The 20,844-nt window shown below is 39.6% G+C and overlaps 3 protein-coding genes across 5 annotated transcripts in view; 1 reads left to right on the top strand and 2 right to left on the bottom strand.

Annotated features, from left to right (window-relative positions):
- Nucleotides 1-9,767, bottom strand: part of cep104 (centrosomal protein 104) — a 35,745-nt gene extending 25,978 nt beyond the window's left edge. Inside the window, exons 1-7 of one of the 2 annotated variants that reach the window (XM_031755232.2) lie at nucleotides 9,667-9,767; nucleotides 6,486-6,612; nucleotides 6,045-6,218; nucleotides 5,570-5,708; nucleotides 4,636-4,698; nucleotides 2,693-2,769; nucleotides 2,170-2,338 (exon numbers count right to left, since the gene is read on the bottom strand). In XM_031755232.2, the coding sequence (XP_031611092.1) occupies nucleotides 2,170-2,338; nucleotides 2,693-2,769; nucleotides 4,636-4,698; nucleotides 5,570-5,708; nucleotides 6,045-6,218; nucleotides 6,486-6,598 (735 nt within the window). In that variant the 5' untranslated portion in view covers nucleotides 6,599-6,612; nucleotides 9,667-9,767. The remainder of the gene's footprint in view (nucleotides 1-2,169; nucleotides 2,339-2,692; nucleotides 2,770-4,635; nucleotides 4,699-5,569; nucleotides 5,709-6,044; nucleotides 6,219-6,485; nucleotides 6,613-9,666) is intronic. The other variant, XM_031755233.2, reaches the window with a different exon arrangement.
- A 402-nt stretch (nucleotides 9,768-10,169) lies between these two features.
- Nucleotides 10,170-15,105, top strand: lrrc47 (leucine rich repeat containing 47). The gene is made up of 7 exons (XM_031755246.2): nucleotides 10,170-10,792; nucleotides 11,157-11,618; nucleotides 11,714-11,830; nucleotides 11,916-12,031; nucleotides 12,481-12,583; nucleotides 12,828-12,917; nucleotides 14,618-15,105. Exons 1-7 carry the CDS (start codon nucleotides 10,223-10,225, stop codon nucleotides 14,837-14,839), a joined length of 1,680 nt encoding a protein of 559 aa, XP_031611106.1. The 5' UTR covers nucleotides 10,170-10,222; the 3' UTR covers nucleotides 14,840-15,105.
- Nucleotides 15,106-15,269: 164 nt separating this feature from the next.
- Nucleotides 15,270-19,522, bottom strand: LOC116332327 (L-rhamnose-binding lectin SML-like). Of its 2 annotated transcripts, none has more exons than XM_031755244.2 (10): nucleotides 19,460-19,522; nucleotides 17,635-17,737; nucleotides 17,237-17,269; nucleotides 17,094-17,156; nucleotides 16,624-16,759; nucleotides 16,411-16,520; nucleotides 16,286-16,330; nucleotides 16,056-16,188; nucleotides 15,753-15,856; nucleotides 15,270-15,612 (listed from the first exon to the last, which is right to left on the bottom strand). In XM_031755244.2, exons 1-10 carry the CDS (start codon nucleotides 19,478-19,480, stop codon nucleotides 15,590-15,592), a joined length of 771 nt encoding a protein of 256 aa, XP_031611104.2. In that variant the 5' UTR covers nucleotides 19,481-19,522; the 3' UTR covers nucleotides 15,270-15,589. The 2 variants fall into 2 exon arrangements, with proteins under 2 accessions (XP_031611104.2, XP_039460941.1); XM_039605007.1 differs by having other exon boundaries at nucleotides 17,635-17,740; nucleotides 19,460-19,511.
- Between the last annotated feature and the right edge of the window lie 1,322 nt (nucleotides 19,523-20,844).

The raw sequence follows: 20,844 nt of genomic DNA, 5'->3' as shown, positions 1-20,844 counted from the left end.
TGACCTGTCTTCCCCGTGATGTTTGTGTAATGTATGTATGGTCGGAAGGGTAAGATGGCGCTGGCAAGGCTGGCAGGTAACAGTGGTCCCAGACTCCCAGTGGTAATCGGAGCACTAGGTGCGGTGACTCCCAAGCTAGGTGAGTGGCTCCAGCAAATCCCAGGAACAACATCCGAGATCTTTGGAACACTTTTTAATCAGCAAGTACAGCATCAAGTCTCTTAAAATCTGAGATATTGATTTGGTCAGTTAAGTAGCAGAAGGGGTTGTTAAAAGGTTGCAGCTGCTTTGGGCTTATTGAAATGAACAACAGGTGCAGTGGAGGGGCAACAATGAAACAACCCCCAGAACAGGAATTGTTTTACAGGTGAAAGACACCAACTTTTTTTCCTCCTCATCTTTTCTGACTGTTTTTTCACTAGTTTTGCATTTGGCTAGGGTCAGTGCCACTCCTGGTAGCATGAGGAAATACTTGGACCCTATTTTTGATGACCCTATGTTGCACAGGTAGTCCAACTCCTCCGGGATGGCACAGCAACATGTGGCATTTGTTTGCTGTGTCTCCCAGCACGGTCTCAGAAGCAGTCTGGAGATTACAGGAGAAAGAGCTGGGCGGAACTGTAGAAGGTCCTTAACCCATCAGCATGACTAATATCTGCTCCTTTGTGTAAGGAGGAACAGGATGAGCACTACCAGAGCAGTAAAAAATAACCTCCAGCAGCCCACTGGTGTAAATGTCTCTGACCAAACAATCAGAAACAAACTTGATGAAGGTGGCCTGAGAGAAGCCTTAGAGAGCATCGTTCAACATGAGTGGTTTGTTAGTAGATCAGTGACCATCTGGGGAGGCATATCCATGGAGGGACTCACAGCCTTCTACAGGCTAGACAACGGCACCCTGACTGCCATTAGGTATCGGGATTGGGTCCTCGGTTCGACCTGCAGTACAATAACGCCTAGTGTCATGTGGTGAGACCATGCAGGATGTTCCTGTAGGATGAAGGAATTGATAGCATTGACTTGTCTGACCTAAATCCAATAGAACACCTCTGTAACATTATATTTTGGTCCATCCAATGCCACCAGGTTGCACTGAAGGCTGTGCAGAAGCTCAGTGATGCCCTGGTCGGTTCTGGGAGGAGTTCTCAGGAGTATGCCCTGATGTTGTCAGGCCTACATGCAAGCAGGTGGGGACCATACAACCTATTGAGTACCATTTAGAGCAGCTGCAATGAAATTTGGACTAGCCCGCCACATGTTTTTTCAGTTTGATTTTTGGGGTGTCTTTGAATTCTGTCCTCTGTAGGTTGATAATTTTCATTCCCATCAAAAAATGTGGCCTCCATTCATCCCCAGCACGTTACCCACTCCATGTCAGTTTAGATATCCCACGTGATTTTTTCCCATAGAGATCTGATGTGTTTTCTCAGCATTTCTTTAATTTTTTTGAGCAGTGGATAATTTGACTGTCCAACGTGAAAGAAATACAACAAGCCAAAACCTTCTCTTGTCTTCGTCTTGTATGTCCCCGTGTTTGTCAGATATCATGTGACATCATAAACAACTCTCTGACATCCTGAGGGTGTGATGACAAGGGATTTACAGGATGACTACCTTGGCAACCACTTTGTCAATGATGCTTTTATGCCATGCTAACAAGGTGTCTGAATGGGTGTGTATGTTATCCAGTTACAGAATGGCTTGCGGTTGGAGGTGGGAGAGAAAATATCCAAGTTCTCCCTCACTCCCTCACTGCAGCTGTCGAGCTTATTAAGAATTCATGGTCTGCATGGTAACGTTTTAGACAAAGGAGGTCTGCAACAGGAATCTGAACAATGTTTAACAACTCCTGTTACAAACAGTAGTGAAATAAATCTAGATATCTGTGAAAAAAGTGGTGCAAGTGAGTCCACAATTAAACTAAATTCCAGCAATACAGTTGTTTGCATTTTCTGGGAAAGCCTGTTGTTGGAAATAGATGCATGAAGTACGGCGGGGTATTTGGCATATATTTGCTTGTCCGTCTTTACATCTGTCTCTTCATATACTATATGTGTGTGGTACAACAAAGGTATATTGCCCAAATTTACACTACTATTCGAATGCCATAGCTCACTCTACAGTACTTATTTATTAGTACCATGATCTAATGCCTAGCAGCTACAGTACCTTTTGAAGGTCAGCAATAGCCTGCTTTAAATTCTTGGCTTCCTCATATTTCTCTTGCCGGACCATCTCTTGTTTCTTTTGGTCCAGGAGACGAATGATGTGGGCAACTTCGGGGTCCTGGTACATATCAAAGGCCAGATCGTCCAAGGGGGAAATGGACTCACATTTGCTGGGGTGAAAACAGGACAGACAGACAACAAACATTGGAGAAACTAATTATATGGCTTGACACACCTATCTTATTGAAGCCGAGATCATTTCAGCGTGTTATCTGTTAATTGTGCAATTCTTCACCAGCCCCCAAGGGATGCTTCACCTCTAGGTGAAACATCCCTTGGGGGTGCATATTAAAAAAACATATATTTCAAAAAGTGTTTTTTCCCTGTACTGGTCACCACCTGCATCATCTACCAATGCACGTGACCTTCAGTTCCTGATTGGTTGTCTTCCAGACTAAATGGCTTTGTTACACAATGTTATTGTCACAAGAAAAAGAAACGAGGGTTCAATGACTTAGCCTCACCCCATGAAGGTCGACTCCAAGGCAGCCTCCAGCTGGGTACTGTTGAGGTAGTGTTCAATCAGCTGCTCTCTGCTTGGCTGGGGGTAAACAGATGGACAAATTACACACACGTGCGTACTGGGTTGAGGAAGACATGACTTTTAATCCCACTGGCTTATCCTAAAACTAATGATCGCTCTGCCTCTTTAAAACGTGTTGCTCAAACAAAAGGACTGCACCAGCAACCACCTGGATCTTACAATGGTATTAAGATAAGAACATTAACTCACTCAAACACACAACACATGCAAACGTTATCATCGCCCTCAAGGCTATGGCCATATGTAGACTAGCAGCAAACACTGCTCTTACCTTGAATACTAAGCAAGGCATTACACAAAACATTACCACTGATGGCATTCTTGCTCATTATCAGCAAAATTAAATTTAATAGGAAAGAAGACAGACTTTTTCTTGGAATATTGTTCCTTCACAGTAATGCGTAAGAACAGTCATACCAGTGTCAGTCTTACCATGTTGCTCTTATGCTGTCAATAAGAAAAACTACCGCAATAGAAAAAGTGTGTTTTTATGTGTCATTATACATTTTTCATAGTCTTTGCATGATTTATGTTTAGAATAGAGATCATTTTTGCCATATTTTTGGTTTTGTAGGGCACCAAATGTTTTGTTTGGATTGTAGACAGACTTTTAGTAGAGAGACATGCTCTTGTGACAGCATTTCTCTGTATCATAGTCTTGCTGAAATACGCAAGGCATTCCCTGAAAAACATGTCATCTGGATCAGAGCATACACTGCTCTACAACCTGAGACGATGGCAGCGTTTCTAGATCATGTTCACGTATGGCTCCTTCTTTGCATAACAAAACTTTAACTTGCACTTGTGGATTGCTCTGTGAGCTGTGTCCACAGACAGTGATTTCTTTTAAAATGTCCATTCTAAAAAAATTAACAGAAAAATGGCAACGGTGAGTTTCAAAGGTTAAAGTTAAAGAAGTTGTCATTAGACTGATCATTGTAGTTGATGAGCTGCTGTGATTTTCTTTCCTATTCACAAATTGGATTGCTAACAATTTAAAGCAGCCAAAAGTTAAGCTTTTTCTCTGTATTCACACCACAGTGTCCCTTCCATAACTTCCACCCATAAGGCAGATATAGGAGAACAAGATCTTGCCGACCCTCTAGGCAAGATCACTGCTGTGATGGAAGTGCTCAGAGTCGGATTAGTGGACCAACAATGCAAAGCTTGTTCACTGGAATCTGTGCGACAGTGTGTCCATGTTTTTCCATGTCTGTTTGTGTGTGTGTGTGTGTTTTAAGGTGCTCTCACTCCTCCAGGAGCTGTCCATCTGCAGGACTATCTGATTACACTGACTAACTAAAGGCCTCCTGTTTGATTACATACTGCCCTCCCTTTGTGTCTCATTACTAGATGCCTGACACATATATACACACATACATACCTACGCACAAACACACACACATACACCACTTAGGTAAACACGGGTGCATCCACCCCATATAATCTCATAGCACAATAGCAACATAAAATACTTCATTTGAAGATAAAGTGACTCAACAACTCCAATCCAATTATATTTAGTTGATGTTTATTAAATTAAGTAAATATAAGTAAGTCTGCACAGATTAAAACAATAAAAAGAGGTAAAAACTGAAGCTTTCAAACCCAGTTTATTGTTTAATGAAATTCTGTGAATGATAAATGAATGCAAACAACATGTGAGGAATACCTGACCAGTTCTGTTTGACAGACATGTTCATAGCTGTGGTTGGTTCAGTGTACGTGGACGCATGATAAGAAATGAATCCTTCTCTGAGTGACTGTGACTGAATGTGACTGAATCACAGCACAACATCGCCACCTACTGCTGTGGGGATAAACTTAAGTGAAGGGTGATATATGAGGAGAGAGCTCACTTACTATTGTGTTAAAAGCATTGCCATCCAAAGCATCTCCCAGAACATTAATGGCAACCAAACCAACCTGAAATCATTAACAGAAGATGACGATGGTGAGCGAACTAAAGTAACTCAAAAAGTAAAGGAAATAATTCAAAACAAAAATCAATAAATGTAATAAATGATAAGTAAGTGTGAAGCAAATAGAGGACCCATCTAATTACAGTTAAAGGTGCAAAACTTCAGATAGTTATTATTTACACAGACACCAACAGACCCAAACACAGAGAAGAACCACCCTCCGTTAGGAATGTGTGGGGGTTCTGATAGGATGTGTCCTGTGATGACACAGCAAGGCACAGAAACTTTAAGGTGTCGGGTTAAGGCTGACCCAAACCTAGAGGAAAATATGCCCATAAATTCTGCTGTGTGGGAGTGGCACCCTTTTCTTTGTCCGATGGCTGAAGGACACATCCATGGCGCCATGTAAAATTACTTGAACCTTTGAACGATTACTAATAAGCTTTCAAAACTTTGCGTTTATTCGTCTTCCCTCATAAGAAAACTGAACCCGACATATAACACCCCATATTTCCTGTTTTTAATGACACTAGCAGTTCAAAGTTCAATAAATAACGTAGGAGAGCTGTAGGAGTTCAAGGTAAATAAAATCATTATAATAATGTAAATTCTATAGATTTTTTAGAAAACAGGCTTTTTGGGGATAGCATAAGAAGAAAACAAAAGGATTCAATCAGGCTCTTCTCCACTAATGTAAATGCACATAAAGCTTGTGAAATATAGAATATAACTGACAACATGATAACAGCAAATTAATTCTCTAGAGTGCATAACTAAGCAGAATTCCTCAAAAATACAAACCTTAACCTTCTCAGACCAGACTACCCTTAAATAACTCAGTGGCCACAGTGCATTGTTACCATGTAACAGAGTACCTGATTATAGTGATTGTAACGGTTGCCATAGTTTCTGTGGAAGGTTATTCTCAGATATGTTCCAATGGCATCCACATAGACTGACTTCAGTTCCCGAGCTTTGAAGCCTGTCTTCTCATTGTCTGACAAAGACACATATCTGTGTGAAAGTAAAGTTTTGTTAGTCTGGGTCAAAATTCCTGCTAAGATATTGATGTAAATGACATTTACAAGAGTTGAAATGATTACTAAATTTCAGTTTGGTGATTATATGCTATCTAGATAGTGCACGTCTCAGTGTGGTAATTCTATATGCTCAATAGGAGTGAACAGCTAGTCTGCAGAATAAGACCGAACCACAGAGCAAGCCTGCATCTATCCTGTTTCTGGTATGTTAGGTTAATAAAAAAAACTATCCCAAAAGAATTGATTCATATCAACCTAACGTCCAACAAAAGGGTGTGAAAATTAAGCCTGGCAAAGTCTGCAGTCTCACCCAAGTCTGCGAAGCTGCCCGGGGAACCCTGGAGAGCTTGTTTCAGGAAGAGTGTCACCAATATAGAACTCAACTTTGGTTGGGATCATGTACTGATGAGCCAGTAGCTGCAGCTTCCTTACCCTACTTCTTTCAACCAGCTGGAGCGTGATGTGCTGAGGGTAGGAGCACAGCCTGCAGTAAAAGTGATCAACACATGTTTCTTTAAGTTGAAAAGTAAAAAAACTTAGAAGTCACAAGAAAAATGACAAGGGGTACAGCCTTTGAGTACTAGGAGCTGGTCTTCAATTTTACAGGAAATTTCCTCTTGACTACATTCTGATAACGACCAGTGTTGAAATTTTCCATCTTACAGATGAAGTAAACGTGTCTTATGTCTTTATTCTGATCAATAAACTTGCCAGAAAAAAGTTTTAACCTTTATGGTATTTTTTTTTGTACCTGCTGGATCTCCAGCCATTGATGGTAGGTGCATGCACCATGAGCTCCTTAGCACTAAAGTTGTCCTCATGACTGGAAGAGCTAACCACAGTGAATCCTATCTTCCTGGGCATCCCTCTGTTGGACACTGATAAAACAAACAAAAAAATGAAGTGTTATTATACATACATATATGCCCTACACTGGGTGTGTCTGCCTGCCTTTTGCCCGTGCAACTGGGATAGGTTCCAAGCTCTCCAAAGTATCCTGCAAGCAGCATGGACACATTTCGTGAGTTGCGCAGAAAACCCCTTCATGCTGCCTGGAATGAGTTTAGGTGGGGTAGGGGTTAACTGGTTTTCATGTTAGCTGGTGAAGCTTGTTTACACTCTCCGTTTTACAGATGCTGCAACCACAGATTTCAGAAAACAATACAAATTATGCAAATTAAAAATATTTGAATACATTTAAAATAAAAAAGCCCATTGACCGGGCTCATATATATTTGTTTTTGTGACTTAAATCAGAAGGGAACACTTTTCCCTTAACACCACGATCACCTTGATCAAAACTGAAAATCAAAGGGGTTATGTTGAATGTTGTCAGTGTGTTTACCCCACAGGTTGGATGTTAGTTATAACAGAAAGAACAGTTCTGGCGTTGTTTGGATTGACAGATGAGGTCAGGCAGGAGTTTCTGTGGGCTATGATGTATGCAGACACTGATCTGTAGTATAAATAGAGAGCAGGTAGAAGAGAGCCAGTAGATGTGGAGGAATGTACTGGAGAGAAGAGAGTGCAGGCAGAGGAGTGTCAGGGATGATATTTGACTGAGGGACAGCAACTAGAGCGAAAGGGAGGATTAACAAAATTGTAGTTGAACCTGCTATGATGTATGATTTGAAGACAGCACTAACAAAAAGACAGAAGGCTGAGCTGCAGGTGGCAGATTTGAAGACGCTAACATTTTCACTGGGAGTGAGCAGAATGGACAGGATTAGGAGTGAGTACATCAGAGGGACAGCTTGGCTTGAGTGATTTGGAGACAGTCAGATTGGCAATCATGGAATGGTTTGGACATATGAGGAGAGATACTGGATAAATTGGACAAAGGATATTGAAGACAGAGTGGTCAGGCAGGAGGACAAGAGAAAAACCACAGGTTCATGGAATTTGTGAAGGAGGATAAGCAGAGGGTTTTTGTGACAGAGGAGGATACTAGGAATGAGATGGAGACAGATGATCCCCTAAAGGTAGCAGCTGAAAGAAGAAGACTTTGTTAATTGGTGATGTCACATCTTAACACAGACAGTTATTTACTCAGTGTAATATAGCACACTTCAGTAGATTGTATAAAAAAAGCAAATGGCCTTCATCTTTTATAATTTATCATCAGCTCCAGCATTTGTTGAACTTACATGTATCCTAACTTCTTCTATTTAAAACTGACAGACGTGATTTAAGGGAAGAAGCAGTGGGTGCTGCTGTGAGTAGTGTATCAGTCTGAAAATCCAAACATGCCAAAAGATTAACAAGCAGCGAGGATGGTATTGTTTTTCTTTCCCAGCAGGCTGTGATAAGAAGTGCTTTTTATTTCAGGAAATAACATGATCATCTAGTCAGCAGATGTCCTGTCTCATTCTTTCGGGTGTGTCAGCATATAAACACATGCAGTGTTGGGTTTAGAGGACTTGCAGATGACTGGTGTTTTAAAATGTAGCTGAAGTGCAAGCATATTGGGCCTTAGAGTACCATCGAGTGCCTTTGGTTATTGTTTGTTCAGTGTATTTCGGTGTGCTAGTGATTGTCTGCTGTGTATCTCAGCAAACAGCTCTTTATCAACAGATAACATGTTGGAACCTGTTATGTGTCTTGTTAGTTTGCAGCTTTGTGGGAGCTGAGTTATTTAACTGCTATTTACTGAAATGTTTATTGTCCTGCATTTGCTCAGCAACTCCATGACCAATCTATTTGAATTCGTTCAGTGATTATCAATATAAAATGACAGTAAATACCTTTTCATTTGTCTTCATAAGGTCATGTTTGTGGCTCACCATGTGGGCAGGTTAGGCTAAGGTTAAGCTGGTAGCTATTTTGGCCAACACTTTGTATTATGTTTCCATTTCAATTTTTGTATTATTAAAGAAAAACCTTACTGGTGATTTAGATAGTTGAAAAGTAATGGTAACCAAACAGACATCTTTTTACATTTTTATTTTTTAGTTGACAAATTTGTGACTAGATTCTTTGAAATATTGCTAAGCATCTGTTACACTCACATAATAAGGGGTGTTTCACACATCATGTGAAATGTACAAATGATAAAATTGTTATAAAAATCTATAAAGCACATATAAATAGGACAGTAAAACGCAACACTGTTGCAAATAAGACTAATGCATATTAACAGAAAGGCAAAATGTTTTCGGTTATTTTTTATTTACACTTATTATTTAATGCCGAGTTTATTTCTAACATGACGGCTGCACAATAAAGCTCTGAAACATGCTTTATTTAGTTGGCAGATTGGTTAGCAGCAAACTAGAATTGGGCATAAATACACCTGAAACATTTTCTGCATCATCAAATGAATAAATGCAAATTCCAGTGACAATGTGATGCGCAGTTTGTACTGCTGTTAACTTTACAGCTGGGATTGATTCATAATAGTAAGGCACGACATATAAAACGTCTCCTATAATAATAATAATAATAAGTATTATCATTATAATTATTATTATTATTATTATTATTAATTATAATTAAACAGGTTGTATATACATATGTGTGTGTGTCTATGTGTGTGTGTGAGCGAGAGAGAGAGAGAAGAAAGAGAGAGAGAGAGAGTGAATGTGTGTGTGTGAGAGTGTGTGTGAGTGACCTAACGAAGATGTGTTTTCAGCACAAGTTACCACGGTGATTTAGATATGTAGTTAGACCGCCATGTTCCCACTTTGAGCACTGCGCAGTTCGCTACCTTACTAATCTCACCTCGTAGTACAACCCTTTATGGGTACAAGCTAACCGTTAACTATCAGCCCACATACCGTAGCTGACTAAGGTAGTCTTACGTATATGTTTTCTAAAGGGATTTTGAAATCCGATAAATTTCCTGGTGACTATGTTTCTTTGCGTCCAACAACATTTTTCTACATTTTTGGTGTAAACAGCGTGTTCCTGCGTTTATCTTAAAGGTATCTTACCACAAACATCACCGCAATGTTGACAGCTCGAAGCCCCATGTCATCTCCATAACCACCGCTGACAACAACCACTGCAGACATGCGCAGTCGTACACGTCGTAGTCTAAATGGATTGTGGTCAGTGTAGTTTTATCAGCAGCATTGGCTAGGGACGTTTATCCTTTTATTTAGTCTTTTGCACGTTCTCTTGTATGTTTTTGTGCGTATTTGGATACGGTAGGATTTTCAATAAATTCATAAACGTTTTGTATTGTGTTTTCAGAACAGCAATAATACAGCAACAATAATAAAGGAAGTTTGATCTCACCTTCAGAATAAAGGCATAAAGTAGCAGTAGCTTCAAGATTTGTTTTTCAATTATCTTAACAATAACATGACGACAGCAAAGGCAATAAAATGCAAAAGAGACTAAAACAATCAGTCTTCACTTAATTTCTTAAAGCTACATTTTGATACATTTACTAGAGTTTCGTATTAAAAAAAAAAGATATTCACTTAGTTTGAAAATGTTAAACGGAAGTTGTGAGCTTTAGCACACTTGCATCAATCTAGCAGCATGGATGACACGACGAAATGGTCAGAAGTAGAAAAAGCAGCGACAGAGAAGAGGCGTGAGTTGGTTTTACAGGGGCCCGCTGTTGATAAGAGAATTTCCTCAAACGGGGGACTCGACTCCTCCATCTACTCTCTGACACTACTGAATTATCTGGAAGTTAGCCAGTGCCCCAGTCTGACAGAGATCCACGAGGATATCCGGCATCTGACAAACCTCCAGAGTCTCATCCTATGCAGAAACAAGCTCGCATCCATCCCTAATGTCATCGGCAACCTCAAGTCTCTAAAGGTCCTAGACCTGTCAGTCAACAACCTTACAGTCTTACCAGAGGGGGTCACTCAGTTAAGGGAGCTGAACACCCTCAATGTGAGCTGTAACAGCCTGGAGGTCCTGCCTGAGGGACTCTCTCAGTGCACCAAGCTCTCCTCCATCAACATCTCCAAGAATCGCGTCACCGGGTTTCCTGCTGACTTCTACTCCGAGAAACTGGACCTGCTCAGCACCGTGGTGGCCTCTGACAACTTAATCGAAGAGCTGAGTGGAGAGATTCACAAACTAGCTGCTCTGAAGGTGAACTCCATTCACAAAAATGTTGTTTTCCACCAATCAACAAGCGTAAACATGCCTTAATTTCATTTTACTCGACACACGGTTCACCTCAATAGGAGCCATGTTCACCAGGGCAGGAAAGCGTTTAACATATGGTTTAAGATGGCTTTCACTGTTTGCTAATATTATATGCTGGATAAACTGTCACTGTTTTAAACATGCTTTGTAAATATAAGGTCCTCTATGGGAGGACCCGCTTGTGCCTGCTTGGTTGCAGTAAAAGCATAAATTATGTACACTTAAACTTCAGGGTACTTTTTTTAGAGTGTGAGACTCCTGTGACACTCTGCCCTTGGTTTTGTCTTCCCCCTGCCTGTCTTTGCAGGTCCTGGATCTCTCCAATAATAAGCTGAGAGAGATTCCCTCCGATCTGAGTGACTGCCCCAAGCTGAAGGAGATCAGCTTCAAAGGCAACAAGCTGAATGACAAGCGTCTGGAGAAGATGGTTAATGGGTGCCAGACCAAGTCAATCCTTGATTACCTGAGAGGAAAAGGAAGAGGCAGACAGGGGGAAGATAAAGGTGATGCTGACGGAGGACGCAGCACTGACAAGAAAAAAAGGCAGCAGCAGAGGAAGAAGAAGGAGAAGGCGTCAGATGAGCAGGACGAGGTGGAAGAGCTGAACAAGATGGTTGTGAGGGTTCTCCACGTTTCAGATGCTGCCACGGCACTTACAGTCAAAGTGAGTGCAGAGGTGAAAGATGTGAGACCCTACCTGGTGTGCTGCATAGTCAGAGGTATGAACCTAAAGTCTGGGAACGCTCTCAAACGGTTTCTGATGGCTCAGGTAAGATCCAAAACCTCACTATGATATTAATTCAAATCTGACATACCCAAATATGTGGTATAGAGACCAGAAAGAATAGCTTTTTGTTTTTCCAGACAAAACTTCACGATGACTTGTGTGGTAAGAGGACCATAGCAACCATTGCAACTCATGATGTCCAGCAGCTCAGAACTCCCATTATGTATGATGTCAAACAACCTACCCAGCTGAAGGTACGAATAGCAGAGAACTATCGGTTGTTAAACACTCTTTAAAAATAAAAAAGCATCCTAATTTCACATGTTTATTCACCATTAGATTGTTGCGCTGGGTCGGAAGGAGATGACCGCCGTCGAGCTTATAAGGCATCTTCATCTAGAGGCTGAAGAGCTGAGGAAGCAGAAGAAGAGGCAGAACGTTACAGGCCTCCACAAGTCAGTACTGCATGTTCATTTCCACACAGCACAAGCTTTGTTAACACTGGGTCAAAGATCTCCATTAGTCAGCCTCATAAAACCTTTGTGTTGAAGGCCCGAACCAATTTTATGTACTAAAGACAATTTATGTAAAAAATCCAAGGAACTGTTTAAGTTAGAGGTGTGCGAGATGGTGTTTAAACACATGAGGGCAGTAGAGGTGTGTCAGACCACAGAATTGGTTTCAGTATTTTGGCCTTGAGCACGAAGTATCGTTCCATTTAACAAAGTCAGGGGCAGCGCTTAGACTTCGGCTGAGGTTTCAGAAATAAATACCAGAACACCTAAAAATGAGTTTTAAGTTCTGCAAGGTTAATGGTTTTAATTGCAGACAGACCTCTCGCCTATTCTGGTCTCTCTGTCACCAGGCCAAACTGTTTTTTGTTCTTTTTGTGTTGTTTTTAAAGATACCTCCAGCTTCTGCAAGGAAAGCCACTTTATCCATGTCTAGTAGATGCAGAAGGTGACGTGATTTCATTCCCACCAATCACCAACAGTGAGAAAACCAAGGTGTGTACATGTGGATATTCTCCCTATATTAGTCATTTACATTAATATTTACATTACTTTTACAAAATACAATGGATTTGATTTTTAGAGAAATAACAAGTCAGCTTGCATTCTGTCCTGATTTAACAAGACAGAATTAAAGCTCATCAGAGGTGCTTATCAGCTGATGTTCTGTGCATCATTGTGCTGTTTTTGTGTCTTTTCGTGATCTGACAGAAATAATTACATGAGCTTTACCGTACAGATCAAGAAGACGACCAAAGAGTTGTTCTTGGAGGTCACGAGTGCGACCAGCCTGCAGACCTGTAAAGATGTTATGGATGCTCTGATTGTAGTAAGTGCACTTACAGGTCTTCCTGCCTTTTCTTCAGTGAATGATAATTTATCTCTGGATCACAACATGAGACAAGGATGCACAGTTCTGACTGTAATACTTGTTAGAGAGGCCCTGAAGGAAAATCGGTGTCCTGAGGGTAGCAAGAGGAAACTCATTGAAGGTTCAGTTCTAAGTAAATTTAAGGGGAATATTTTTGAGCAAGTGAAAGCCTCAGTCATGGTAATGTGCTTGATAGTTATGGAAAACCTTTTAGTAGACTGATACTGCAAGGTTAATGCTACCGGTAAGGCCGAAATGGGGATTGAATCAGTACTGATGGTACACATGTCTGGTTTAGGAAATCTGTTTAACAGAATCAGTTTTTTTGCAGTTTGCAAAGTCCACTCATTTTTTCTCCTGAGTAGTATTTCTAGGCCGTTAGCACCTTGTCATGAGCGGTACTGTTAGAAAGTTTGGAGGAAATGAAGAAACTTGAAGACGAGAGCTCAGGAAGGTGTTGCAACCTGTAAGCAGTGTACAAAGCCAGACTTTCTTAATTATAGTATTGCTTAAATACAAAAAGGAATCAGTGTTGTGACATGAAGTGCTTTAAATTCCTAGAAGAGGTTTTTGAGTAGAATGAATCAAAGAAAACGGAGACGATCAGTGACATTAAGAAGCGCCTTTACTTTTATGTGTGAGTGTCTGGGGAGCAGTTGTAGTATTACACAGTATTTGCACCTTATAATTGGCGTTTTCTTACTACACATGTCGAAGAAGGATCGAAATTTTACCTGCTTAGGCTGATTATTTGATTTAAAGGCATTATAAAAAAAATTAGTAAATGAGAAATTTTCTGTGTGTGTTCTTATGTTATGCAGTGGATCACTTTACAGCCTTTTTCTGAAATGGACAAATTCATTTTCTCAAAATTCTACATACAATATATAAAAATGGCAAATTGAAAAAAATGGTTGAAGTCCTTGCAAATCTTTTGAAAGTAAAAGAAAAACAAACAAAAATATAACATGTATAAAAGAATACATGCCTCTTCTCAATACTTTCTTGAAGCACCTTTGGCAGAAATTACAGCTTCAAGTCTTTCTGAGTATGACGCTACAAGTTTAGCATACCTATAGTTTTTCTCATTACTCTTTGGGAAACCTCTCAAGCTCCATCAGGGTTCAATGAGATGTTCAATCGGCCCCTCAAGGACATTCAGACTTGTCCCAGAATCACTTTATCTTGGTCGTTGTCCTTTTGGAAGATGAACCTTTGATCCAGCCCGAGGTGCAGAGTGCTCTGTAGCACGTTATCATTAAGGATGTCACTTGCATTCCTGCATTCATCTTTCCCTCAACAATGACTAGTCTCTCAGTTCCTGCTACCAAAAAAAATCCCCACAGCGTTGATGCTGCCACCACCATGCTGAACCACAGGTAGACTTCACCCCAGATGTAGAAACATCTGACAGACGCTCAGTGAGAACAGGATGCACCTGAGCTCAATTTTGAGTGTCATGGCAAAGGCTGTGAATACCAATGTGTTTTTATTTTTTATAAAGAATTTAAATCCAACCTTTTTCACTTTGACATTATGGGGTGTTTTGTGTAGACTTTTGAGGTGATCTGATGTGATCTCTGTGGGACTTCTTGGTAAAATAACAATCGAAAGAATTGCATACACACATTTAACAGGCAGTTCATGTTTCTCTGCAGAAAATGGCAGAGTTGAACAAGTTCACAGCAGAGCATCAGGAAGAGGCGGGGTCAGACGGAGAAGGGGGTGGCCCACCAGTGCCTGCTGACAGCAGCGAGACCTCCAGCCAGCTGATCATCCAGCAGGTGCGAACGGTCGACCAGGACGGGAACCTGAAGGTGGTGTACCCGTCAAAGACGGATCTCTCCAATGACATGAACAACTTGACTATTATTTGGTAACAGTGCATTGGATTAAACCTCATGTTTGTACTCATTCACATGCTACGTGAAGTTATTTTAACAGTTTAAAGGATGGGGCTGTGTGAGCATTGAGGCTCATTTTTATGACTTTGACTTAAACGTGCTTCAAATATACAATAACAACGTCGAGCAATGGTTTATTTTGAAAAACCCTGACATTGTTAATACATGTTGCTGATTCATGTAAAACTTTTTGAACCATATGTAGGTAATTACTTTAATAAATCCATTTGCAAATTCAGCGATCATGGTGTGCATCTGTAGCATCATTTTTAAAACGGAGATAGCCATTCATGTGGAAATGTAGTCACTTTTTATTAGCGTCAGATTTTATTGGCTTTTTTCAGAATTCCTTTAAAAAAACAACTTTACAAGTAAGTAATTTCTAAGTAGGTTTTAATAAACTTTATTTCTGATTGTAGATATTGGCATTCTTGATTACAGCTGCTCATGCTGAATACAACCCAAACAGGAAAAATAAACCGCATCATTTCCTGTGCAGCAGCACAACATAAAACAAGACTCAAAGCTTTTATAGTATGCAAATTTGCCATGTTTATTGTGTTATGCAGATTGTACAAACAGAGTTGACTAATATTATGTTTCCCAGTGAGAAACCACAAGATTAACAAAGTGTCTTATTTAAAATTTGAATGAGACAGAAATTTTAATCTTATATTTGTGAAAGTAAAGTAAATGCTTGTGACATGAAACTAATATCAGAGAAGTTTATGGAGTGATGGTGACAGGATCTGCAAAAGAGTGGAAAACAAAGGTGTGGTAAGATTGTTGGCATATTCTGTGTGTATCTTGCATTTCTCCACACCCCAACACAAAAACTCTGTATGGCTGGATTAGCTCTGTCAGTGCAAACAGCCAAACAGGTACTTACAATCACAAACGTAAGACACCTCCAGGTACTTGTACGTGCCACCGCAGGGGTCTCCAAACACAGAGTTGCTGGCGCTGACAGTACAGCTGTTTTTCCCGTTACACCTGTAAACGTAGAATGGCATGACTGAAATGGGCCATTGAGTCACTGATCCCATGGAATACATTACTAAATCTGGGCAACATCTAGAATTGTTTTCTTTTTTTTATCCTCATATATAAAACCTCCACCTTCGTGGTTCATTCTTTGTCTTATTTCCTTCCAAAGTGAACAAGGGAACTTGTTTACGCTTTACTCACTCACCTCTCAGCGACTTTGGGAGTGGGGTTTGAGCAGTACACATTTTGAATCTGAGAGTCAGGCCGCCTGTAAGAGCAGGTGGTCTTGTCAAGGCGTCCGTAGTACGCTCCGTAGACAAATATTACCTGCCCAGCATCTATGCCAAAGCAGAGGAAAGAGGCAGAATGAAAAGTAGCTCATTTGTAGGGTTCGTCGCATTGGTCCAACACAAATACAAAAAAACGTAATCTTACCACAGTACAAATGTGCCAAAGAGCCCTCACAGGTCACTGTTTGAACTGTCAAAAAAAACAGCAAAAATAAACATCAATCACATCACACAGACTGGTTAGGAGACTCATGCAGACGTGTGACTGACTTGCTGGGAAGCAGGTGTAGTTGGTCTCCAGGTATTTGAAGATGCCGACGCAGGGATCCGAGGTACGAACGACATTTGTGTTTATCTCGCACACCTTCCTGCCATCACACCTTTAGGAATAACAGTGAGTGTTATGTATGTAGTGTATATAACATAGAATATATAGAAAAATACCCGAAGATTCACTGGCAGGTGAGCACTAAAATATAATACCTTGTCTTAAGGATATCCACGGTGCCGCTTTGAGAGCACTTTGTATTGTCAAGCTGATTCTGAGGCCTGCCCTCACTGCAGGTCTCACGGTCTCTACGTCCGTACAGTGCTGCCTGCACTCTGATCACTCCATTATCTGTTAAACACCAAGGAATGTCTTTTTGCACCCGAGTACAACTATACTGTATGCTTTGTCCTTAAGCCAAGAATATATGCTCAGCCAAAACTGCAAAGCACTTTTCACAGCTTTATGAGCTTTTAACACATTTCTGGAAAAAATGTTACTAAGGCAGTATTTTTGACCTGACATCTTTATCATGTTATAACCTTCACATTTTCAGGGTTATTTAAGCTAATGTTTAATGTGCAAAACTACAATGCTGGTTGATGAAAAATATTTATGCTTTAAAAATCTAGATGTGCTGTTTGTTGTGGATGCTGACACACAGACTTGGATATTTTACACATACCACAGCTTAAGTGCTGGACATTGATTCCATCATCGCAGGTCACTGCTGTCTCCGTGGAAACAACTAAAGTAATACATATGAAAGTTTAAGTTAAAGGTTTCTACTGTATATAGAGAATAAATGCTGCACTATCAGATATTTACCTGATGATGTGAGCAAACAAGCTGTTACAAGCACTGAAAAAAAACCATCAGTGACAATTTTTATTATACAAGTAAAAATGACACTTTTTAAAGTTTGAAATCTTTCTCTATTATTACAGAGAAGCATACATTATTTATAATTTTTGGATAATATATAGGACATAACAACAATATTAGTTTCTGCAGATTTTATTAAGTAAAGTTTGTACACTGGTAACAACTGTTTCAAATCAATCAATTCGTCGCTCATTCTTTACTCCATAGGTAGCGAACACTGTAGTTTATTCTGTAATGATTAAAATCTAAAAATAAATAGATAAATTTACCTCCAATGCATCCTAATTTGGATATGAACCCACATAATTGTCACACTGGCAGTCTATCACTTGTATACTCACGCAGCGTGGTGCAGAGTCTGTAGCAGAGCATGGTTGTAGAAGCTCCAGTCTCGAGAGGCTTGTAGAACTGATAGTGGCTGGGATGGTTACGCTGGTATTTATCCTGCTGGGTCAAGAATTGAACAAGAGCTTGACCTTGCACAACTACTGGCTCTTACCTCCTGGTGAAAAACGTGAACATGTGACCAACTCGCATTGTTGTTCAAGTGCATCAAAGGCAATGGACAATGACTTGTTGTCTTTGGACTGCAATGATGATGATGGTAAGAATTTCACAAAATCAAAGTGGTTTTTGTTTTCAAGCCCAACAAAGGGCTCATTCATTACTCTTGAAAATTAATCTGTTCCCAACATATGTATTACAGTTGTTTCCTGTAAGGAGTGTCCATTCCCCTTCAGGTGTGGTTAGATTTCAGGGTTATGGCTTGGTGACACACTTTTTTTGTGTGATATGTTTGCACAAGAGTTTAGGTTTTTAAGAGGTGGCTGTGTAAATTTGTAAAAGGTAAATGAGCTGGAACTTCAGGATAACATGTGTAAATAGGTGAATGACGCTTGTAAAAAGCAATTTGAGTGCTCAGAGTAGAAAAGCGCTTTGTAATTAGGGCCATAATTTGTCTGACACATTTTGCCTCTCTACACTACTAAAGTGGATTTTAAATCAAACAAAATATACAGCATGTTTTTAGTCCCAGTACTCCTATTTACACGTTTTAATCTATGCCTTTGAACACTTTCTGATTTTCTCACACCTGCTCAGATGGATATGTCAGGACAAATTTGTCTGTTTCTGTTTGCAACTTGAAACAGCATTTGCTGATGAAGCATCTTTGACATTAAGTAGTCATAATAATTTCAGATAGCTCTTTGAGTGGTTACAGTTTATTTTTTTAGTGAACTTCCTGCAGTAACACCTGTTACTGTATTCCTGTCTCGCCCTTCTTAAAGACCCAGATTTACCGCACATCTTGAATTACTGCAGCGAAACTGTACCAGGAAGTGATACTGTAATTTGATAGGATTAATAAAGATTATGTTTGCTTACTTTACTTAGTTACAACACAGCACATGCTGTTAATTTAACATATTTGACTTCATATAACTACTAGAATTTTTATTGCGTTTATATTTTTCTGCATGATAAAGAAATGTAGCAAATGAAAACAATCATGTCAGCAAATATGAAAAAATGTGGAAAATTACATAAAAAGCTGTGGTATCTTTTGTTAATTCACACAAAATGTCCTTTTGTGTAGTTTTGTGGGAGTTTGTTCTTACCAGGAGGAAAAGCTGATAAAACTTATGAAAATGCAGTTATAAAAAAATACATATAGTAGTCTTTGCCCTCCTTCACATTTTCCAGTGCCATCCAATCTGTCAGACAGGAATCTTTGAGGCTTATGTTTGAAAGCCCTGCACATGACAGACCAAGGGATCTATGATTAGGACTCAATATAAAGTGACCTAAATCTGAATTAAGGTTATACATTGACAGTTATACGTATTCTCCAGGTACTGTGCCGACACAGGAGTCCTTAAGCAATCCTACACAATCATATTTATTTGTTGAAATTAATGAATTCAGTGATGATGCATGAGAAAAAATAACCTACACCTACTATATTGTGTATAAACGTTTACAGTCGGGTTTTCGTGTTTCTTTTCCATAAGCAGAAGTTAGGCCGTTACTGCGCATGTCTGTCTATCAAGCAGGATCGGCAAAAACTATTTTTTATCTGGAAAGGAAATACATTTATTTAATTGCAAAACCGGCCTTTGGCAAACAGTGCGCTCTTTCCTGTCCTGTTTTCGTTTTTCTGCCTACCTGTTCAGTTTCTAAGGCCATTTCACGCTGCCCTATATATTAAATAAAAAACGAATATTGTCCAAAGCTGTGAGCTGTGTGTCGCAAACAATCACGGTTTTGAATACTCTGGAAATCTGAGCCAAATAAGAGCAGCTGATAGAAATATATTTTAATTTGAGCTCTACTTTGACTCTACTGCAAAAGATATTTGGCTCACCTTCAAGATGCCAGCAAACGAGAGGGAACACAATGGCTCAATTATTACAGAATTTCCCAAAAGGCTAAATTTTGGTGGACGTGCTGAAGGAATTTTATCCGCAATAACCTGCTGAGATGTCGAACAACCGGAAACTCACTTTAAATTATTGCAGTTAACATTATGTTACAAAGGGATTTTATTTGGCGTATTTATTGTTTACTGAATTACAGACAATTAGTTTGAAAGGTGTTCCTTTTCTAATTGTTTGGAGACCCCTGGTGGCTTTGGAGGGAATAAATCTCTTAGAAGGTAAACTGAGATGCAAACGCCAAGTCCTGGATATTGTAGTAAAAACTAATAAGTAAACATTTTATTCTTATATTTGGACCAGACCTACATACTGTAATTTATGTTGCACACGCAAAACCAAAAGTATGTTACAAAAAAAGGGGAAAAAAAGAGAAAGGTGTGTTGAGTTCTTTAATTACTTTTTCAGCTGTGTGAAGCCATGAAAGGTACTTCCAGTGGGAACAATTTGGACATGCAAGCATCTGATCATCCTTTCTGAGCACTACACTTTCAAATCTTAGTTATTTTTATTGTTACCGTACTACTGCGACTATCACACTTTCATTTTGTAGGAAAACCCTCAGCCTTCGAAGCTACCCTATTTTGCAGAACTTAAAATCTTGGCTTGCAGTTTCACACAGCCAAATTGCCCTCAAGTGTCTGACACTGGCTTCCTGAGAGTTTTGATGAGTCTTGTGTGACGTTCTTGTATGTATTGTCTGTTTCAAATCCCTGCAAACAGTTTAATGATATTCAAAACTGAGATGTAACGATTTTTTCTTTTTGAGACGTTTTTGGTGGATGTCTTATGCTTTACTGTTGCTATTAATTTCCCATCTTGAAGAAGTTGTATTTGTTCTATCCCAAACACATCTGCAGTCACTGTGGCCACATTCTCTATTAAATGTGTTTTTTTTATTCTTTAATACACTCTCAACACACTGTCACACTCAGAATCTGGTCAAAAATGTTGAGCTACCTGCAGAACTTGTGATAAAAGTAGGTGGGACCATGAGACTTCTAATCAGTTCAAATACTTACAAATGTATAGTTGATTTACACCACTTAACAAAATCCTTTTTTTTTTTTTTTTCTAAAAGGCATTTACAACTTTAGATATTTCTGTGGCTGAGCG

The sequence above is a fragment of the Oreochromis aureus genome, linkage group 20, assembly GCF_013358895.1.
Source record: "Oreochromis aureus strain Israel breed Guangdong linkage group 20, ZZ_aureus, whole genome shotgun sequence".
Taxonomy (NCBI): domain Eukaryota; kingdom Metazoa; phylum Chordata; class Actinopteri; order Cichliformes; family Cichlidae; genus Oreochromis; species Oreochromis aureus.
The sequence above is the reverse complement of the archived record's forward strand: the minus strand, read 5'-3'. Positions and strand labels throughout refer to the sequence as shown.

Bases quoted from the DNA above. Each gene is read 5' to 3' on its own strand.
- lrrc47 (XM_031755246.2), top strand. From the start codon at position 10,223: ATGGATGACACGACGAAATGGTCAGAAGTAGAAAAAGCAGCGACAGAG. The intron at 11,619-11,713 runs GTAAGATCCAAA...TTGTTTTTCCAG, and splicing joins AACGGTTTCTGATGGCTCAG to ACAAAACTTCACGATGACTT. The intron at 12,584-12,827 runs GTGTGTACATGT...TTTACCGTACAG, and splicing joins CCAACAGTGAGAAAACCAAG to ATCAAGAAGACGACCAAAGA.
- LOC116332327 (XM_039605007.1), bottom strand. From the start codon at position 19,480: ATGGCCTTAGAAACTGAACAG. The intron at 16,189-16,285 runs GTAAGATTACGT...GCTTTGGCATAG, and splicing joins TTTGGCACATTTGTACTGTG to ATGCTGGGCAGGTAATATTT. The intron at 15,857-16,055 runs GTGAGTGAGTAA...CTACGTTTACAG, and splicing joins ACTCCCAAAGTCGCTGAGAG to GTGTAACGGGAAAAACAGCT.